This window comes from Ostrea edulis, chromosome 3 (assembly GCF_947568905.1).
Source record: "Ostrea edulis chromosome 3, xbOstEdul1.1, whole genome shotgun sequence".
NCBI lineage: Eukaryota > Metazoa > Mollusca > Bivalvia > Ostreida > Ostreidae > Ostrea > Ostrea edulis.
This window is the reverse complement of record NC_079166.1, coordinates 85764790-85787892: the sequence shown is the minus strand read 5'-3', so window position 1 is coordinate 85787892 and position 23103 is coordinate 85764790. Positions and strand designations below refer to the sequence as shown.

General features: G+C 37.2%; 1 protein-coding gene and 1 long non-coding RNA gene across 2 annotated transcripts; both read right to left on the bottom strand.

Annotated features, from left to right (window-relative positions):
• Nucleotides 1-1693: 1693 nt before the first annotated feature.
• On the bottom strand, nucleotides 1694-23088 carry LOC125673919 (organic cation transporter protein-like). The gene is made up of 10 exons (XM_048910879.2): nucleotides 22940-23088; nucleotides 18422-18686; nucleotides 17799-17902; nucleotides 17372-17526; nucleotides 15648-15816; nucleotides 14966-15184; nucleotides 10513-10739; nucleotides 9376-9557; nucleotides 7016-7167; nucleotides 1694-2596 (listed from the first exon to the last, which is right to left on the bottom strand). Exons 1-10 carry the CDS (start codon nucleotides 23080-23082, stop codon nucleotides 2506-2508), a joined length of 1707 nt encoding a protein of 568 aa, XP_048766836.2. The 5' UTR covers nucleotides 23083-23088; the 3' UTR covers nucleotides 1694-2505.
• Nucleotides 20315-22235, bottom strand: LOC125673926 (uncharacterized). Its single transcript, XR_007369842.2, has 2 exons — nucleotides 22067-22235; nucleotides 20315-21183 (listed from the first exon to the last, which is right to left on the bottom strand). It is a non-coding gene; the product is annotated as an uncharacterized LOC125673926 (long non-coding RNA).
• Nucleotides 23089-23103: the final 15 nt, after the last annotated feature.

The window sequence follows — 23103 nt, the reverse complement described above, 5'->3', positions numbered from 1 at the left end:
AATAGATAAAACGTCGTCATTAGTTCTGAATGTCAGGTTGAAGGCCTCAGCATAACAAAGGATTTGTTTCTGATGTGGAAGCTTTTGAATGGTATAGATTTATCTTCACACCCTGCGAGATGTTGTAGGGAATGTGACAGATAACACATGAAGTTTGTCAGGGCCCCATCCCTAGCAGGTGCCCTGTTGAGAAATAGTTTTGTTACAGGATCTTGCGGGATGAAATGACCTCATCTTTAACGCAAGTCATTACAACAATGTACTAGTAATACGTTTGTAAAGATATAATTGCTATCGGGTTCAATTATCCTTGGCGGACAGGTTTAATTCAAGATACGAAAAAAAGTCTGTATAGGCAGTGCCTGCTCCTTCGATATTTCATTAGAAACAAAATCTTAAATATGACGAGACCTAAAGTCTAAGATCTCATATCACAAAGAACTTTCACTGTGTCAGCCTCTAGCGTCATGTGGCTGTCAAAAATTGCGTTGCATGAAAAGTTGCAGTTCATGATATCTTCAGACAACTGAGGGGGGGGGGGGGGGGGGTCTCAGACGGACGTAAAGCAACAAATCAACACAAAATCGACGAACAACACATCTTCTTGGCACACTGATTTTGACTACGGATAGCTCCATTTACCTGATCAAGATATAGGGTTCACGGTGGGTGTGACCAGTCGACAGGGGATGTTTACTCCTCCTACGCACCTGATCCCACCCCTGGTGTGTCCAGGGTCCGTGTTTGCCCAACTCCCTATTTTTTATTGCTTATAGGAGTTATGAGATTGATCACTGTCCGTTATCTTCACCTTTATAGGAGTTATGAGATTGATCTCTGTTCGTGATCTTCACCTTGATAGGAGTTATGAGATTGATCTCTGTTCGTTATCTTCACCTTTATAGGAATTATGAGATTGATCTCTGTTCGTTATCTTCACCTTTATAGGAGTTATGAGATTGATCACTGTTCGTTATCTTCACCTTTATAGGAGTTATGAGATTGATCACTGTTCGTTATCTTCACCTTTATAGGAGTTATGAGATTGATCACTGTTCGTTACCTTCACCTTTATAAGAGTTATGAGATTGATCACTGTTCGTTACCTTCACCTTTATAAGAGTTATGAGATTGATCACTGTTCGTTACCTTCACCTTTATAAGAGTTATGAGATTGATCACTGTTCGTTACCTTCACCTTTATAAGAGTTATGAGATTGATCACTGTTCGTTACCTTCACCTTTATAAGAGTTATGAGATTGATCACTGTTCGTTACCTTCACCTTTATAAGAGTTATGAGATTGATCACTGTTCGTTACCTTCACCTTTATAAGAGTTATGAGATTGATCACTGTTCGTTACCTTCACCTTTATAGGAGTTATGAGATTGATCACTGTTCGTTACCTTCACCTTTATAGGAGTTATGAGATTGATCACTGTTCGTTACCTTCACCTTTCATCTATTGATCACAACAATCACCTGCACCCTACTGGCAACAGGCTTTAAACTCAAAGCTTAGATCCTTTGATCCGCTCACGTATATTGCTACATATTACCACTTGAGCGGATCTAATGTTTGTTAGATTGAACTCAATTTAGACTCTACGTAAACTCAATGTAAACCGAAGCTGGGATTGCTACGAGTTCATCAGGGTTATAATCCCGGTGTACTATCACACACTATTGAAATTGTTCTGAGTTTATTTAAAAGATGAACGACCTATATATTTGTAAAACTATACAAAATAGATTTAACAAAACAAACATGAAATGTAAAAAACAATTATATGCTTTGAAAATAAAACTAATACATTCATTTAAAAAACATAAGGCATTGCACTGTATGCGGTCCGAAGTATTAAATACTCCGGAGTACAAAACACAAGTTCAATAGGTTATAGTTCATTATCATTACATGTGTAAGAATTGACAAATCTTTATTGCACTACAGATCAACCCGAGACTCAAATGTCAGGTTAGACAAGGGGTGCGATGCTGACATTGGCGTGTATTGTTGTTTTGATTTGAAAATGTTGTCCACAATTCAAAAGAATTGTATGCATCTATAATTACTGAACACATCTTTTATTGAATATCTCTTTGTCATTATTATATCCAAAAAGTAATACTTCTACATTTCTCTTTCAACTCCTGTTTCTAATCTCTAACTAACATTCCTTTCTCCATTGTTTTGTTTCCAAATGGGAAAAATCCATTGTACTACGAATGAAAAATACAGAGCTCTGAGAGGTGTTCCACAAAGGTATAATAGATTAATATACTGGGTGATGATACAGGATGTGTAATAAATCGCACGTGCCTGTTTTCGTAAATTATATAACAAACAGAAAAACGCATCTAATATGTAAAGATAAACCTTCCATTTACAAAAGATTCAATAAATACTGACTGGACAGAAAATAATTTATTGTGATCTCTCTCTCTCTCTCTCTCTCTCTCATACATCACCACATGAAGCTTGTAATCTGGAACTCCAGTTGTCACATGACATTATTGTCTTCGTTCATTGGTTCATTTAAAGGCTGGCTAGCGACTATATCTAATTCAATGTTGTCTTTGATTGGATTGGATCTGGAGATAGATAACGGAAATGAATCTTTGATACAATTATAAATGTGTGGGATTGATCTTGACTGTTGACTGAGATTCGGCTCGGCTGAATATTTGGGACTGACGCCTTCATCGAATCTCGGTGCAGTCCTTCATTCATTTCTGGGAATATACTTTCAGCTTCCGCCGATTCTTGCAATTAATGTGCACTTAGGTGACACTACTGTTCGCTTCAGATAAGTTAGTTGACTATCAAACCAACTCTATATTACTATTAATGCTGCATTGCTTACCATCTAAGTATGTAAATTCATCACTAAATTTTCTGTTAAAATTATGTCTTCCATGGCACAATAATTTATCTCCCAAGATTAAAGAATCCTATAGGGTTTTTTTTTATAATAGCGATGTACAGATAGGTATATGGAGATAAAAATGTATTGGGAATGTGACTATAGGAACTCTTTAATTTCAGGAGATAAAATATTGTGCCATGGAAGTCTTTATTTGAACGGAAAATTTAGTGAATCTTTTCATTTTATAGAGAAAATCAAACATATTTGTAGACATCTGATCTCAAGATAGAAAAGATTTTTCTTTTATGGTAATTGTTGGTTGTAGATTAAAATTAGAAGGTATGATCACACCATGGCAACAATGAAAATCAATCCCCACAGAAATCAAGGATTTTACAGTAAATAGGAAAATCAATCCCCACAGAAATCAAGGATTTTACAGTAAATAGGAAAATCAATCCCCACAGAAATCAAGGATTTTACAGTAAATAGAAAAATCAATCCCCACAGAAATCAAGGATTTTACAGTAAATAGGAAAATCAATCCCCACAGAAATCAAGGATTTTACAGTAAATAGGAAAATCAATCCCCACAGAAATCAAGGATTTTACAGTAAATAGGAAAATCAATCCCCACAGAAACCAAGGATTTTACAGTAAATAGGAAAATCAATCCCCACAGAAATCAAGGATTTTACAGTAAATAGGAAAATCAATCCCCACAGAAATCAAGGATTTTACAGTAAATAGGAAAATCAATCCCCACAGAAATCAAGGATTTTACAGTAAATAGGAAAATCAATCCCCACAGAAATCAAGGATTTTAAAGTAAATAGTTTGTCTTGTGACCACATATGAAAGTAGTATCTTCAATGACACAACGGGTTTTCATGTAAAATATAAAGATCTAGTAAATAATTTTTCTTTAGCAGTTGTGCAGAAAACATTCCTCTAATCGAGACACTCAAATTACATCAGTCCGTCAAAAGTCACAAAATTAAGATTTTACATGTAGCTATAATCAAGGTAACGAACGAATGAATTGTTACCAAAGCCCTGTAGCATTATTTGTGATAGAGAGTTAATTTAACTGTCAAATCACTTATTTGAAGCGAACAATAGTGTCACCTAAGTGCACATTAATTGCTAGAACCGACCGAAGCTGAAAAAAAATTTCCAGACCTGAATTATGAAAGACTGCTCCGAGATTCGGTGAAGGCGTCAGTCCAAATATTCAGCCAAGCCGAATCTCAGCCGAGATTAGTGTAGGATGGGTAACTTAGAGTAATGACAAGCGTTCCGCACAAAGAAATTCCTAGAAAATACAGGTTTAATGTGTACATATCAAATGTTTCATAAAAAGTTCACACAATCAGTTATGAAAAGAAAGAAAAGAAGAAAGAACTGCATAACTGCGTGAACTCCACATTTTTGAATTAATTGAAGCTGGAGTCCAGACAACAATGACTTGAAAGAAATCACCTCACTGAAGGATCACATAACACGAAGTACGACATTTATTATGGATCCAGTATAAATGTCTATTGTTTCAAATTCTCTTACCAGGATATGGTCGGACAAGAAGTCTATGCTTTCTCGCAGTGTCCTTGACATTACTTGATCGATCTTGATTTATGACTACAAGCGGCCTTATCATAAAGTATAATCTCGTAAGATCAAAGATATAATTTAAAAAAAATGCTTTTAAAATCATTCTTCTCCTAGTGACCTTGAACGAAAAATTTAGTGACTCTTTTCATTTTTGGATTTTCATACCTAGACAGTATGCAATGCTAATAGTGATATCTAGAGTTAGTTTAACTGTCAAATCACTTATTTACGAAAGCCGATTAGTTATCTCATAATTAAGAGATCTTTTCTCGTAATTACGAGATAATGAAATATGACTTTACTTTTTACATGGCACTAAGGCTTTCGTACTTATTTGAACCTATGTGTACATTAATTGCTAGAACCAACCGGAGCTGAATGTAAAGTTCCGGGTATGAATTTATAAGAAGTACTGCTCCAAATTGTTTGTATTTACACTCGCCTAGTAAATTCAATAACTCAAATATTAATATGCTTAATAAGAGATTACGCCTTTCCTTCCAGTAACACGTCGCCCTTGTCTAGAAGACCTTGGCTGGGATTCATGACACTTGTTATTGTATGGGATAATCGCGTGATGTGCAAACATATGCTTATTTCTTACAAAAAATACAGAAATGTGATATAATTTGTATAGACATTTACCCCAACCTTGCACTATTTCTAACTTTCATTATGATGATTGTTGAATTGCCGATCTACATCAGATACGAGGAGGAATGCTGCTCAGACAGTTCGCAACTAATAAAACATACATTTCCTAGATCATCATCCCGTGATAATTTCTGTAGATACGCAATATATCAATATCCTTGATAAATTAACCAGTAACGTCATGTAGCTTTCTTAGTGAAAGGGAGATAAGTAAGGGTTAATGTACGAGTACATTGACCCACTTAAAATCCTCCTTTGCTGGGCCCCTTGCTACTAAACTTTGTGCATTTTAATCATGTATTACGTTTTTCATTCTTTTGTTGCATGCATTTATATCTACTTGTATAAAGGTTGACCTACTTTCCGAACACTTCATTCCTGAAAAATAATGGAGTGTTCGAACAAAAGAATGACGTCATACGTGGATTTTAATTCAAATTATTCATCACCTCCGCCTCTCTCTCTCTTGTACATATTGCTGTGGGGTTTTAAAAAGTCCTTTTGTAAATCATAATTCCCGTATTTATGTTACATGTATAGCTCCGAGTACGAACATGGTTGGGAAATTAATATTTCTATAAATTTTATTTATTGCTACATTTTGTAAATCATATCAAATTTTCCCGCAGAATCAAACAGTGGGCGAACTTGTTTCCTCAACCGGGTGACAAGCCGATTGATACTTCTGGAATCGGGTAAGTAACTTGTTTTAAGTATTTTTAAGCCGCAGATTGTCCGGAAAGTAGTCCGGATAGCCCGATGAATCTAGAGCGGGCAAATAGAAAACAATATGGCGGAAAACGGCGATAAACATTTTCTTGCTCGTGATTTATCCATTTTCATTCAATAAAGGGTTTAATTTTCAATGAGCACAAAGTAGTACGGTAAAAGGTACGTTTTCTGACATTTTTTTGTTTTCGTATGCACGATGATACGACCAACACTGCTTCCCTGTGGAAGTTCTAATTCAGTCTGCATTTTTTTTTTTTTTTTTTTGTGAACAAAATATTAAATAGAAAACTGATTATCAATTATCATTTATAAATTGACATGGGGTACATTTTATGAAATCTGTTTCGCAAATGTTTTTTTAAACCCATAATGTTTGGTTTTACATTTCGATAGAAATTCGGTTGATTTCCCACTCGAGTCAGTTGATAAAGGTGAACTGGGTCGTCGCCCGGATGTCGGAAACAAGCGCGGCCACTGATTCTACATATTGATTTCTTTTGAAATTCAATTGAAAAACATTCTGATTATAAATTTGAGCACTTACCAAACCCCACCCCTACCCAACTTCCCTATAAATATCCATCGAATTGATAGATTTCATGTATTAGTGATAGGGTTACATTGTGGGAAATCCTACATGTATTCGTGTTCTGTGGTGTCTGCACCAATATCATGTCGGATAATCATATCACGGGATAAGTAGAAAACGAGATCAACGTGGGTATCCGACGACGCAACACGTGGGTATCCGACGACGCAGCACGTGGGTATCTGACGATGCCACAATATTTAAAATTTCATACACCTTTGTATACATGTACAATCGTTACATCGATTTTCGGATCATCGATCTTTTGGTGCCGATTGATTAAGTCAACACAGCTAACAACTGATCCCGTGGGGATCCGGATTAGAATAGACCCTCAGTACCCCTTGCTTGTTGTGAGAGGCGACTAAATGGGGCGGTCCTTCGGATGAGACCGTAAAAACCGAGGCCCCGTATCACAGCAGATGTGGCACGATAAAGCTCCCTCCTTGCTTAAAGGCCATAGCGCCGAGCATTGGCCTAAATGTTCAGCTCTTCACCGGCAATGTTGACGTCTCCATATGAGTGAAAAATCAACGGATGTGACTGTTTTAAACTTACCGATCAAAGGCGACTGCATCTTCTATCGTTTCCGGCAATTTTCGGTTGAGGGTTTCCGGTAAGGTAATGGACATCAAACCAACGACAACTGCCGAGACTCCGAATACAGACATCGGGAGTACTCGTCCAACATCACCCTCGACAATCTGACCCTGATATTTATGATAAATTATAGACATATAACACAGTTTACATACATGTATTCTAAAGCTACATATTTCTTGTAACTCTGAAAAATATCGATACAGTGTAGTTCTCGATCCGACTCAAGCTGTATCTATATTAAAAAATCTCCGGGCTGAAATATAATGTTCGTATAAACCTTTGAATTTGTCCAAGAACAAAAATTGAAGAGTTGTCAATGGCCTGCCGGATATCAAACATAGCACAACTGAGGTCTTTTGAAAAGAATATAACTCGAGCGAGAACAATTTACAATCAAAATAATCTGGTTCATGTTACATCTCATGAATATTCAAATGAAGACGATACACGCACAATTGGTAAAGGAAATGTATATTACCATAAACAAAGAGAGAATTATGTAAATCTGGGGCTGTCTTCCTTCGGTAAACCTCGGTCTTTATTATATATATCATCTCTCGGTAAATCTCGGCCTTTATTATATATATCATCCCTCGGTAAACCTCGGTCTTTATTATATATCTTTGTCTTTACCTCTCTATTAAACCTTGTAGGCAATACTTAGCAAAGTCTCGCTGGAATAAAGAAAATGTATAAATACGAGTTGAAAATGACTTGCAAATCCCCACAGACAGGGTACGTAATTATATCAATGCAGCTCTTCTGATCTGTAAAACCTGTAATAAGCAATAAGCAATACGTTTAACAAAAAAACAAGAACGTATCACAAAGATAAAGGCATATGAAACTGAATTATGACAGTAAATTTGATGCTATGAAACCTTAAATTTTGGTTGATTTTTAGGGACAATGCTTATAAACAAACAAACAAAAAACAAAAAACAAAACACGCTTGCTTGAATGCACTGAACAACATTGTCCTCTCAATTAAAGGGGTGGATATTAGGATGAACGATAGGTTCCGTCGTCAAGCGCTTGCCATTAGAAACGCATTCGCGGATCCAAAAATTGTTTCAAGGGGGTGGGGCAGTTTTACGAGAGGGGGTTCTGGCCAATGATTTTTGGTATTGATTTACTACTAAGTTTCAGATGAATATGCATTTTATTTAATATTCCAGGGGAGGTGTCACCCCTCCCCTCTAGATCCGCACATGAAATTGTAAAGCGTACTTCCGTTGAGAATGTGAGATATGAGACTAAGTTGTGAGGTCGATGAATAACTTTGAGTCTATTGAGTAATACGAAAATGAGAATGGACTGGACCCAAATGAACACATAATGTCAAATTGGAAACTTAAAGAAGTAATATATTCTCAGGGAAACACCAAGCAACGAGCTATCTGCAGAATTGAATGATTAACAAACAGAAAAGAGAGATCATTATACATGTACATGTATGCATACTTTACGAAATTACTTAATGAAATGTATGTTTGTAGAATATATGACACATATGTACATTAGTGACCGGTTGGGAGGGCTTTTGGGGTAAAGTGGGTAAAGTGTTCACTTCATGACGACGAGGGCGTGCGTTCATCTGATACATCGGCTGCATCAAACCTATGACGTAAGATTAGGTAGTAGCTGTTTCTTTGCCAAACAATTGAGGCATTTAGAAGAGAGAGTCGTGGGTCTTTCGGGCGGTACCTTAACACTGAGGTCCTATGTCAAGACGGGCTTTGACACGATAAAGATACCTCATTGGCAGGGCCCTGAGCGCTAAACACACATTTAGGTCTACTTTTGTGTCCGTTCTCTTACAGCTGGTGACCTTTCGGTATGTGCATGTGAAACATTCTGAAAGAGATGCAAAAATTAAACATCTTGATGTATGTTGTTTTACGCTCCTTTCGGAAATATTTCGTTCACAGAGAGCATTGTTATGGGTAATAACCAGAGAGCCGCGGCTTTCATTCTTTAGATTGGACTCTTAGCAAAGGAACAATCACTACCTATATCTAACAGTTTAAGCCTGACACGACGATGGAGTCGAGGATGGAACCCGTGATTTTCCCGTTTACGAATCAAGCACTCCTAGATTAACGAACCAAGCGCCCCATAGACTAACGAATCAAGCACCTCCTAGACTAACGAAACAAGCGCCTCCAAAACTACGAATCCGGTCATGAAATAGACAAAACGAATAAATACATGTATTAACAAACCAAAGTGCTGATATCATCATATATTGTAAAGCATATAGTTGAGAGTGAATACATTATTACATCTATATCTAAAATTTCAAAAAGGTTTACCAAATCCACGACGTACGGAGCCAACATTCCGCCACAACGTGCGCTGAAGCTCGCGACTCCAAGTGCCGAATTCCTGATCACTGTCGGGAAATATTCGGCAGAGTAAAGGAAGATGGTCCCAAAAGAAGCCGCTGCTCCAATCTTGCCTATTAGGGACAGGCCCACAGTCACCCATTGCAGATCTGTGAAGATGATGGAAATGTTGTTCAAAGTATTCGATTAATATAATATATATGTATATTGTAATAAGCTGAGATGGAATTCTTCAGCCTTTACCGTAGTCCAATGTTTACATGGTCGTGACCATCTATAAAGACGCCATTATTTGGACGAAGATGCTTCGTTGCTGTTGTCGCACGTGCGACCACTGATGTCGTTAATGAAGTCGCTCCAACTGACAGATCTCATCCTCGACAGATCCGAGACGGACGTGTTTTAGCTGTCGGTAAGCTATGCCCCATAAATTACTCCCAGTCCAAAGGAGATGTACCAGTCCATCGCAACTTGTTTTTTAATCGTCTTCATTTTCACTTTCGTTTTAACTATTTCTGTTTTGGACTACATAATTCTCCATCTTGTCTTAAAATAGCACGTTTTCATTGTAAATATCATTTCTATGCTACAGAAATCGTAATAATATTTGATCAACATTTATACCGCCTTGTCTTATTTACTTGAAATTCACTCGCTACCAGAGTTTTATAACTAGATTCAATATAAGAATGGTATGCTACTCGCTACCAGAGTCTGGGATTTGTTTACCCTGACGACCACGTTACAATATGAAATTCATTTACTGAAATGGTTTGTATCTGGTAGATGATTGGCTGAATCTACACAGCAATGACAGAGACAATTCGAGACTTCAGCGGAAGTATCAGTCGAATGCACGTGTATAATATATAGAGAGATAATATTTTGTCTAAGACATGTCAATCAAGCTTGAGGTAGACTAAAACAATGAAAATTTAATTCTATAATCCTGACTTAGAGACAGGTCTTGTATTTACAACAAAGCGTGTCAAATTGTATGTAAAACTAGCCCAAGGACATTTTTAAAGAACTACGCTATATACTTGAAGACCATTCCTATTCACTGCAGAAGTTGGGGAAAGTTGTGAACTGGTTTTCAGTTACCTTGTGATCCATACAAAATGGGGAATGTGGTCAGCACCAGAGCCATGCCCCCGAACAAGAGGGAGGAAATGTAGACTGGCTTCCTCCCCACCCGGTTCAACAGAGGGATGCAGATTACAAAGCCTAAAATCTCCGCCAGGCTTGTCAGGAAAAAGTTAAGGTATACATCACCGCTCAAATTGCTGACGTTCAACGACAGTCCGCTAAACTCCATGGCAACGACCAACCTGTAAGAATCTTTGTCATCATCATCATCATCATCATCATCATCATCATCATCAATTCTTTATAATCACAGAGCGGATCTACTGGAGTGGGTGCGGGGACACTTCTACATCTATTCTAAATGCGACTGAATTAACGAAGATATACAAAGGCCGTCCCAGAATTCCTTTTTTTCAGAAATGTTGCGTCCATCAATCCATGAGCTTTTGAATTGCTCCAGTGGGTTAAAAAGAAATCTGTCGGTGAAGACACACTATACACTGTAGAATTATACAAATAGAAAATTGATAATGTGGTAGAAATAACAAAATTCCATTTTGTGAAATAAAACGGGTTTAAAAATACATTTGTGGTAAAAGGTTGAGATGTTTGAAGCTCTTTTGTGTAGGAGATACATATAGTTTACGTAATTTGTTGACGGTGTTACTGTTAGAGCGAGCGCGGGTACATATTACATACACGAGAGGACACAAAACTCGTTCCCAAGAGAGGAGTTCTACCCCACGTAATTTTTTTTCTAAGGGATCCAATTTTTATTCAGGACTAACACTTAGTTTTTCACGACAAAAATATTAATGCCCAGGGAAGCCGTAAACAGGATAGGACTCTCGCTCTACGCGAGCTATATGCGCACCTGATATAATCTCTACCAATGGATTGAACATGTTTAATAGACAAAAAATAACACCCTTACCTCTTTTAATCAATCAGTAGTAATGCCTTGACCCCCTTTCAAACCCTATGTTTAATCAAGCGTATCGTGACCATCTGATGTCATGCTTACACTTACATCTTTTCATAAACTTAAGTCAAGTGTATTTTCTCTGTCATAGTAAACAAACGGACACGGTTCTAAACTAACCCTAGGACAGTGATGTAGGGGTGTGGGTGGAAATGTCAATATATCATGCATGATCAGAATTATTAAGGAGTTAAAAATAGAAACGTAATTATCTTCAGATGCGGAAAAATCAGAACGTTGTATTTTCTGCTGCCCAAAACAGTTTCCTCATTTGGATCTAAAAATGCATTATTTCAAACAATTTTGTATTATGAAATCAAATCGTTTCTCGTAATGTCACGGCTATCATCTTGCTCCGGATTACATCTTGTTATACTAGTGTGGCACACTGCATTCTGTATGCTATCACGTGACCAAAGATCAAATCGAGGTAAACCACGTAGGTTCATTATCTCAAGTCAACGAGATGTGACTTTGTAATATCAAAAATTGAAGGTCGTTAAGGTTTTGTTGACGTCAAAAAATGCATTGGATATAAATGTATGGTAATTTTTTTCTGTATAAATGTTTAAAGCTCGTTATAGGAGTCGATGTTAGAATTGATTTTTATATCGGTAAATGTTTAAAGCTCGCTATAGGAGTCGATGTTAGAATTGATTTTTATATCGGTAAATGTTTAAAGCTCGTTATAGGAGTCGATGTTAGAATTGATTTTTATATCGGTAAATGTTTAAAGCTCGTTATAGGAGTCGATGTTAGAATTGATTTTTATATCGGTAAATTCCAAGACCTGTAACACAATGCAGATATAAATTCATTAAACGTCAGCACTTTATTTACACACACCAAGAAAAACGAGTTTCATTAACTTTGCATACTGTACTTGTAGTGGTTGTTGCAATTGTTTACAACACATGAACTCATGACCTCGCACTTGTCACATGCACAACACAAACGTTCAGGTGCAATAAGAACAAATGAAGATAAGGAACAATGATCAATCTCACAAATCCCATACCAACGAAAAATTAAGATAAGGGCAAACACTAATCCCTGGACATACCACAGAGGTGGGGGTGAGGTGCTTAGGTGGAATAACCACCCCTCTTTGACCGGTCACACCCGCTGTGAGCCCAATATATTAATCAGGTAAACGGAATAACCTGTAGTTAAAATCAATAAGTAAAGAACGGCCTAACAATTTGTTTGAAATATAAAATATATTGCCCCCTTTAACAATATTCTAATGGTCGCACATAGAGGTAGTTTCTCGAGATGCTGATATTTAATCAACGTCGCAAATAATGCCTATTGTCTCCATGTAGTCTACGTCATATGCCGTGGCTGTATGATTAAAAAAAATCCCCGACTTCATGAATCGATGTTCATTAGTCAACCAATCGGTGAGCTTACATGAATTTTCTTTGGTAGAAAGAAAATCATTCGGAGATCATTGTGTGCTCGTAGCGGAATGATCCGAGGATTGCCGATTGAGAACTGGAGTCGTTTTAGGTGTGCTTCTTTGTTCACTTCACTGGTGTAATAAACCATATAATATGCGTAACCACGCTGCTCTTTTTAGATCAGCGCTAGTGTTTCAGATTTCAACACATCCACTTTACCCCGAATTTCCTCATCAAGTTTGAGAATACAATTAAGTTTATTAAAACAGAATTTACAAGCGTAACCACCACTGTTAATGCAAATTTAATTTAATATCGAGCGAAACTTGTGTCGCGAAGCGACGCGACAACTTCGCTCCAATGATTATACAATTGAGTCACATGATTTGCTCTTCATCAGCTGAAAAATCACGAGGACTACCCATAATGCTTCCGGAAAATGTCACCGCCACTGCGGTATACTTCATTGACAACTCCGTAAATAAAGCAAATAAAGAGTTTGGAAAATACCGTAGATGATTTTAGATTTCAGACAAGCTTTCCCATGTCTTCGTACGTTTTGTTGTGAATAATTTCTTTGATTTGAAAGAGAAAATATCGAAGCTAATGATGACGTCACAATGCACTGTTGACATTAATCGCGTTATATTTCCTACCTTAGATGATGACAAAAGTCGTGTTGCAAGATGTGAAGGGTCTTCGCTTGTCTCAACGGTCACACCGCAAAATATACTATTCATAAACTTCACTTGCTTCAGTAGACAGCGATCCGCTATCATTTGTAAACAAATATCGCACGTTTTAGTTGTGGGTGGAGTCATTAAAATATCGGAAATCTGTTATTGTGAATGTGATTGGTCAAAAAAAAATTATCGTGTCTTTTCATAAATATTCATGAAAATCGAGGTTTCACTGATCATGCAGGCACGGTTTGAGGTATTGTAGGCATTACCGCACTCAGTAACCGTGGCTAGCGACGATGATGTTGAATGCAGTAGGTACCATATAACTTGATAGAGCTTCTCAGATTAACAAATGTAAATGTACTCGTAAATGTTGATAGCTGACGTCACTATGTAGTGATATGTATCACGACAGTCTCCGTATTTGAAATTATCCTCATTGTTCCCGATTACAATGGTTAATGTTGCATAACATTACGCTTGTGTAATAACATATCTATCAGGTAAAGTGTAGATGTCATGGCTTGCCTTTCTATGACCATTACGACAAACTTTTTAACAACAGACATTAATTCTAGGTCAGTGATATCTATACACGACAGACATTTAATCAATATAATTCTAGGTCAGTGATATCTATACACGACAGACATTTAATCAATATAATTCTAGGTCAGTGATATCTATACACGACAGACATTTAATCAGTATAATTCTAGGTTAGTGATATCTATACACGACAGACATTTAATCAATATAATTCTAGGTTATTGATATCTAAACACGACAGACATTTAATCAATATAATTCTAGGTCAGTGATATCTAAACACGACAGACATTTAATCAGTATAATTCTAGGTCAGTGATATATATACACGACAGACATTTAATCAGTATAATTCTAGGTCAGTGATATCTAAACACGACAGACATTTAATCAGTATAATTCTAGGTCAGTGATATCTAAACACGACAGACATTTAATCAGTATAATTCTAGGTCAGTGATATCTAAACACGACAGACATTTAATCAATATAATTCTAGGTCAGTGATATCTATACACGACAGACATTTAATCAATATAATTCTAGGTCAGTGATATCTATACACGACAGACATTTAATCAGTATAATTCTAGGTCAGTGATATCTATACACGACAGACATTTAATCAGTATAATTCTAGGTCAGTGATATCTAAACACGACAGACATTTAATCAATATAATTCCAGGTCAGTGATATCTATACACGACATACATTTAATCAGTATAATTCTAGGTCAGTGATATCTATACACGACAGACATTTAATCAATATAATTCTAGGTTAGTGATATCTAAACATGACAGACATTTAATCAATATAATTCTAGATCAGTGATATCTAAACACATACCAGTTCAAGCATATAAAGATAAACCTGAAGATCAAACATGGATACGTCAACACCTTGCGGATGGAAACATGCCGTCTAACGGTAGCCTCGTTTTCTTCCACTGTCAGAATTCGATCAGGACATCGCCGTTTGTTTACTTTGGCAGCGTGTCGAAATATTATCTCTGCTTCTTTGTGCCTCCCACGGACTACTAGCCAACGAGTAGACTCTGGGACCAACCTAAAGAAAAAACGAAATCAAGTCAGCCCAACGTAAACGGAAGACGAAATCCAGACATCTCAACCTAACGAAAGGCGAAATCAGGTCAGTTCAACCTAAAGCAAGACGAAATCAAGACATCCCAACCTAACAAAAGACGACATCAAGACATCCCAACCTAACAAAAGACGAAATCAAGACATCCCAACCTAACAAAAGACAAAATCAAGTCAGGTCAACCTGACGAAAGACGAAGTCAAGAGTAACTCATCGTATCATCCTACTAGGTGACTATGACGACATATCCCCCTAACTGTGTAACTCTGACGAGATAAAAGTATGTCATTTTATCCTAACATACACGAGATTAAGACTAGCTTATTTAATCCTAATTTTGGCAAGATAAAGATTTACTTATTTGTCTGAAAACAAATCGCTGTTTGATTTCACCATTGTTGGTCTGGGAATGCAGTTTTACCCTTACCACTGATAAGAAATAAACAGAACAGTTGGCAGTGACATAGCCAGATTGAGGTATCGCCAGTCCCTGATGAGGTAGGCCGTCGCCGCTAACAGGAGCACACCCAGTCCCCAGAACAACTGGAAAAACATCCCAGCCCACATCCGCATGCTCGGTCCAACCAACTCGAGGTCTGCAAGGGAAAATGAAAGGTGAAGATAACGAACAGTGATCAAGTTATAGTTATAGAGTGTCATAAATGCATGTTATTGGATGTCACCTCGATAATATTTAATCTTTTTCAAGACCTACTGCTCAAACAGAAGAAATACTGGTGATCGTAAAATATGGCGTCATTACGATACAGTCTTCTTAAAACAAATTTTCATCTTTTTCTTTCGGCAGACATAGATCAAATTGAAGAATGTGATTCATATTGTGATTATATGCACTTGATTTTTGTTAATCCTTTATAAAGTTAAAATGAAGGCAGGGTAATAGTCTTATTATTAACGCCAAAAGGACAAGAAAGAATCGTCAATTTTATCATTGTTTTGTCTCATAAGAATTGAGGAATCAAAGTCTAATGAAATTATGTCGTCAGTCTTGAATTTTTCATTTGAATGGTGAAGATAACGAAGAGTGCTCAATCTCATAACTCCTATAAGCAATACAAAATAGATAGTTGGGTAAATGCAGACCCCTGGACACACCGGAGGTGGAATCAGGTACCTAGGAGGAGTAAGCATCCCCTGTCGACCGGTCACACCCGCCGTGAGCCCTATATTTTGATCAGGTAAACGGAGTTATCGGTATTCAAAATCAGTATGCCAAGAATGGACTAACAATCGGTATGAAACACGGCAGACAGTGTTTCACCCAATGATAGGTTGTATTGGCAAACTAGATCGTTATAATGACCATAGAATTTGCGAAATGCTCAATTCTAACAAGACTGTTGAAACCCCTGTATCATCAACTTGTTTGTCAGTAGCCTGCCTCAATTTAAAAACTGACCATACGCAGAACAAGCAGAACAATATATGGATATCCAAAATTTCTAGAGGTCAAATTGGGTGTTCAGACTCGTTTTGAGGTTTCATGTTAAAACGTTACAAAATAATAGGGAGGCTGTGATTGGCTATTTGACTCCTTTCACTACGTGTTCAGACTGACCTCATTCTATACGAGAAGATACTTATCAATGCATGCGTCGAAAATGACCCTAAAACATCGGTTTTAACTACTCTCTTTACACATATGTCTTGTATCTCCCTTTGCAAAGGATGTGGGAAGGGTTGGCGCAATGGAACAACGCATATTTATGCTTGTCTACTGAATAAGAATTCTCGTAGTATTATTTTGTATGTCAACAAAATTGAATCGAACATATTTTGAAAAGTTTGCTTAAGAAAATGTAAACATAATTTAATCTAATGACAATAAAAATACATAAAAAGTTTTGAATGCTTTATCAATCCTGGTCTTTATTTTAGATGATGACATCCTAACCGAATGGGGATAGTCTGATACCTTAAATTCCTTTTTATGTTAGCATTGGGTAAAACGTTTCAAAAAATATTCCCATTGATATTCAAACCATAAAATACGCCTTTTTTCTGGATACCGGTATTTGTACAGCTGTCGATACCTCGGGCAATGTTCTGAGATAACAGAAGTAGTAGTCACCTTGAGATTTAGGTAAAGGATTCGAACAATCACATCTTTAAAACCAGTGCCTTACTTACCCATTACATATGTTGTGCTTACAAGGCCACCGACGGAAACTCCCGAGAAGAACCGAAGCGTCGAGAAGACCCAGAAATCGGTAACGAAGGAAACGGCGATATTTGACACAATATGGAGAATGATACTCGTCATCAGCGCGTGCTTTCTGCCAAACCTACAAAGTAATGAAATCGTGAAGTAATCGTGGAAGCATGTCATTCTGCACATCTTCCTAACTTCACTACATCAATACACACGTGCATAATGCATGTAGATATCCTTACGTAAATTCTGCGGTACTGCTGAATCTGAGAGCGTTGAGTAAAATCATGGACGTTTACAAGCTGAATTGGATCCCAATCTTGCTTTACACATTTCCTCAAATACATATGCAACTTTAATAGGAGAAGACGTCTGAAATAATCAGAGCAGACTGAGGCGACTTACGTGTCGGACAGGACGCCGATTCCGAGTGACCCAACCGTGAAGCCAGCCATAAAGGCCATTGTGGCGTGTGTTCGATGTAGTTTCTTTGTACACACCAAGTTATCCTTCAAATAAAGCAAAACAGTGAGCACAATTCAATCACTGATGAGTATGATGTGCAGAGTCTATCATGACGTCAGGACAAGGTCGAGAGTTAAAATTATGTCACCGCAAGATTATCCCAGTGAGCTGTTAAGCTTTACGAAATTGATCCTTTTCGGACATCAAAATCAAGGAAAATATGAAATTGAGAAAATAAGAGTCGGAATGCCTAGGTGTCTGGTTAAACATTTTTCACTGTATTCATTATAATACTAAACATTCGTAATAACGAAAGTACAAGACACAGAAAGACAGTACAATCCCAGAAAACAGAAATCTCTGTAATTAATTTCTTGTCATGAAACACGACCAAATTCATAAAGTTGTGGGATTTGAAAATAACTAAAAGGGTGTGATAATTGAGTGTACAACCTGGGATTTTTATGATTTATGATTTGCATGCAATCATTCTGTGACATTCACGTTAAATAATATTCGCTGATATTTATGAATGTGTGCACTTCGTGAATGGCACTCCGTACCTCGGTAGCGAACGTGCTCTCAAAATCTGTTTTGTCGAACACCCAGCGCCGACATTCGTTCGAATACATGGAGATATTGTCTGAGGCGGATCGTACAGGGGTGGAGTTCAAATTTCTATGGAAGACATGGCACCGAGAGTAACGTATGCCCTCGCCGATGCTGGAGTGAATGTTCATGTCCAGCGGGATCGTCTGGTTGACCACTCGCTCGTGATCTGGGCCCTGGATTGCGAACGTGTCGTTATGGAGATGGGGTAAGGAGCACCTACAGTTAAACAATATAAGTGAATGAATAAATAAAATCAAGATTGATATTTTGTCACTAAATTTTCTGTTTTTGTACCAAGTGCCCGGTTTTTGATGCCCTGATATTCTTTAGAATTCTTTATCATTCTATATAAATGTCTGCACTCAAGAGAAGATTGTTATCAAACAAGAAAGAGCTGGAGTAAAGATTCAATTAAAGATCAATACTCTATTCAGTACAGGTCAATACTATAAATAGTACCAGTCGATACCACAGTCAGTAAAACAAAAGTAAGGTAAGAAAAGTGTTTTACAACACTGTATAATGCATTCTTTATGCTGACCGATTATGAGCTGCCAGTCATACCCTCATCAGTCATCACAGCCCCCTATCATTAATATATATTGACTCTCATCAGTCATCACAGCCCCCTATCATTAATATCTATTGACTCTCATCAGTCATCACAGCCCCCTATCATTAATATCTATTGACTCATCAGTCATCACAGCCCCTATCATTAATATCTATTGACTCTCATGAGTCAGCACAGCCCCCTATCATTAATATCTATTGTCTCTCATCAGTCATCACAGCCCCTATCATTAATATCTATTGACTCTCATCAGTCATCACAGCCCCTATCATTAATATCTATTGACTCTCATCAGTCATCACAGTCCCCTATCATTAATATCTATTGGCTCTCATCAGTCATCACAGCCCCCTATCATTAATATCTATAGGGGCTAACTACACGTCCGAAAAACCAACTCTTATTAGTAAATCAGAGAACGCTGTGTACCACAACCATTTGTTATGTTCCTGTTTAACAAGTTGGCATGCATTGTCAATGCAGTGGTTCAAGTGTCGATGGAGAACAAGTTGTATAAAGTAACCAGGTAACTGCAAGTATACCTTCATCTTCATGAATAATTATTCGATAATTACGCAATTCATTTATACTTTTAATTAAACATACTTCTCTTTACTAGGCATATTATTGTTAATGATTGACATACAAATGTGCAATGTAACTGAGGTAGATAATTTTGTGATGTTGCTAAAATTGGGGGGGGGGGGGGGCGGTATGGTTATATTATGGCCTATTACTTCACTGGGTTTTGGTATTATTAAGAGAACTTTATTATCTATGGCTTGATTAAGTTTGTATATATTTGGCAAGAAATTACAGGGGGGGGGGGGGGGGGGGGGGCAGTTCTTGTCTAAAGATATCAGGAGGCAAACGCCGGAGAGAGTAATTTCAGTGGCTGGTTCCAATAATGTGGTAGAAAATTTGTAGAATGTATATCTTCAGTATAATTAATGCCTGTTTACAGCCAGAAAGAAAAAAAAAGTTAAATTGTAAGCATCAGAAAATTCTTGAATTAATTTCTGAGGTCACAACTATTTTCTTTGTAATATTATTTCTCATGTACGCTTCACTGTACATTATATATAAACTTTTTATTACATTTAGAATACAGGAAGAGTATTTACTCCCTCAAGTCCAGACATCCTTGCTATTATCAGATACAGGGCCAGCTTTTGTGCAATATGAATTATTCCGTTTCGATTGTTTGGACTATAGCCGACTGCATGCAAAATTATCCGGATCATCAAGGACTCTTAGTGGACAAAGAGCATTGCAAAGTGATAGAATTTTATTACTGCAACTTAATTATTCGGACAACAGCTGACTGTAGAATTTTCCCGGATCATAAAGGACTCTGAATGGACACAACATTAAGTCATTAACAGAATTATTCTTTTAATATTTCCATTCCTGAATGAATTCAAAATCAACATGTATTGATAAAACATACTTAGTAAAACAATAACAATCAATAGTGCATTTTTTATTTATACTAAACTATTTAACACACGAGTTTTATTTTAATCATACAAGATTTGCAAATAATAATAATAAATGAAGAAAACGATATTAAAATCCCCCCCCCAAAAAAAAACTCCGAGTGCTTAATTCCTGAAGATGTGAACATGTAGAGCATTGTACTTAACAGTCACTCCAGAAAATGTTTTAAAAATATTACGGTTGAATAAACAGTTATTAGAATTTAATATACTGTTTAATGCATCCCATGCACATATTTATCTTGGTTAATATTGGCTCGCAGACTGCTGGCATGTGAATTTTATCCTTTCGTTAGCCCTCTAGACGTAAATACTCTCCTGGCTAATATGTAACACAGTTCAACTTTTTTATAAGCCAACTGTCCTCTCAAGGATAAAAAGCGGGAATGTTCAAGGACACATTGTTTTAATTGATCACAGATGGTTTTCCAGCTTTGGGTTTTGCTGGAACTTTTCTGTGGAGTACATGTTGATCCCAATACTCAAAGTTGAAAAATGAGTGATTGCACCATTCGGTGTTACACAAGTCACTGCTTTGACGGTATGTCAGCACTTACAGGAACTGTATGTCATGGCCTGGGTATCAAGGTGTCCGGGAATATTTCAAGAGAGTAGTCTCAATGGGATCGATCCATCTAACCTAAATAAAAAATTGGAAGAAAAATCATTTTCATGCAATACATTTCTCTTCATCTGAAGGAAGTTATTGTAAGTCTTAAGTAAAAGCCATATTCTTGAATTTAGTAAAACTAATAATTTTCTATACACAAACTGTATTTATACAATCTGAAACTGGTTTAGGGAGAGAGGATAGAAAAATTCAATGCGGGTGGAGAAGGTTTGTTTAATAATAATATTCCCAGTAAACCATCAATACTGTTGTATCATGTTATCAATTTATACCCCCCTCCCATCCACCAAGTGCCAATCGAATCTCAATAAATCCACTTTCTAAAACATTTATTGTTTTATAATATCAAATACTATCACTTGTTTTTGAAAATTGTGTAAATATTACATTTATCAAGGTTAAGCTGCTATAATGTAGCCCTCTCCGAGATTTTTTACTCTGACCCCCCCCCCCTTTTTTTTTTAAAAGAAAGAGTTACATTATTACAGCTAAAGAAGGTCATACACGCGCGACGCCAATAAGAAATCAATGATGAAGTTTTGTTGTATATGGCATGGAAAGAGCTATTTAGCAGTACTACAGCTGCCGTGTCTAGGGATGTTTTTTGTAAAAATTCTCTCTATAGATCGTAAAATCATACTCCTCCCTCTATAAACATTTGATTTATACAATTTCAAGCTTGGCTGCATGTGGTGTATAACTGTGTACATCTTGACTTGTGGATTGTAAATAAATAAATGTAAATCTATTTAGTTATACTTGGGCGTATATGTAACTAAAGACTGATGATCGGTATGAAGGCCCTACAGATGTGGTGACAAACAAAACCAAGATATTTATCATTTAATGGAAATCAAGTTTACTACCGGTATTAGAATGCATTTATACTGACCTGCACAACTTTCCCCATAACGTCCACTTCTTTGCATCGACCAAAAACAACGATAAAAACTGCAGGATATTTCCAACTGGTATGATTTCATGCAAACCGTAAAGGTTTGTTTGTCACCGGAAGTACTCAAATCTCGCGTCATCTCGTTTGCGAGCTTACAGCCCCTATTGGCTCTCATCATTCATCACAGCCCCCTATCATTAATATCTATTGACTCTCATCAGTCATCATAGCCCCCTATCATTAATATCTATTGACTCACATCAGTCATCACAGCCCCTATCGATATCTGTTGACACCCTTCAGTCATCACAGCCCCCTATCGATATCTATTGACTCCCATAAGTCATCACAGCTCCTACCAATAACTATTGCATCCCATCAGTCATCACAGCCCTACCGATATATATTGACTCCCATCAATCACCACAGCCCCCCCCCCCCCCCCCCCAGCGATATCTCCATGTATATATTAGTATCTGTCATTACTTCAATATATACACATGACAGATATTATGTTGATATATTTCATTTACACTATAAGCTCTCAGACTCCTTCGGAAGTTCCCTTTACAATATATAAAAAAAATTTTACCTTAGTAAACGAAACTTACATAACGCGCCCTCTGGTGAGAAAAAATGTCGGAATGTGGGTACATGGAAGTGACTATAAATCCGTCAAGTTCAGTGGCGTAGCTTCCATTGAGGCAACCGAGGCAGCTGCCTCGGTAAAAAAAAAAAAACCCACCTTTTACGTTGTTAAAATGTCGATAGCTTCTGGGGGGCGCAGCCCCCCAGACCCCCTGCCTCGGTAATATTCGAACCCAAGCTACGCCTATGCAAGTTGCGTTGACTGGTCATTAGATTACTTACCTGTGGTCAGGTGCGAAGAGAATGAAGACGGAAAGGCAGGTCTGTATGGCGGTGAAAACCACGGGAAGGGTGTATAACACGTACAACCTCTTCTGGTAGAGCCCAAAGGAACCAATCACCTCAAACACGTCATCGTACGCCATGTCCACCACCGCTTCCAATTC

Excerpts from the sequence above, each read along its gene's own strand:
- LOC125673919 (XM_048910879.2), bottom strand. The coding sequence starts at position 23,082 with ATGGCGTACGATGACGTGTTTGAGGTGATTGGTTCCTTTGGGCTCTAC. Across the intron at positions 17,527-17,798 it reads ATCGGCGTCCTGTCCGACAC|GTTTGGCAGAAAGCACGCGC; the intron begins GTAAGTCGCCTC and ends ATTACTTTGTAG. Across the intron at positions 15,185-15,647 it reads CTGTTTATTTCTTATCAGTG|GTTGGTCCCAGAGTCTACTC; the intron begins GTAAGGGTAAAA and ends TTTTTTCTTTAG.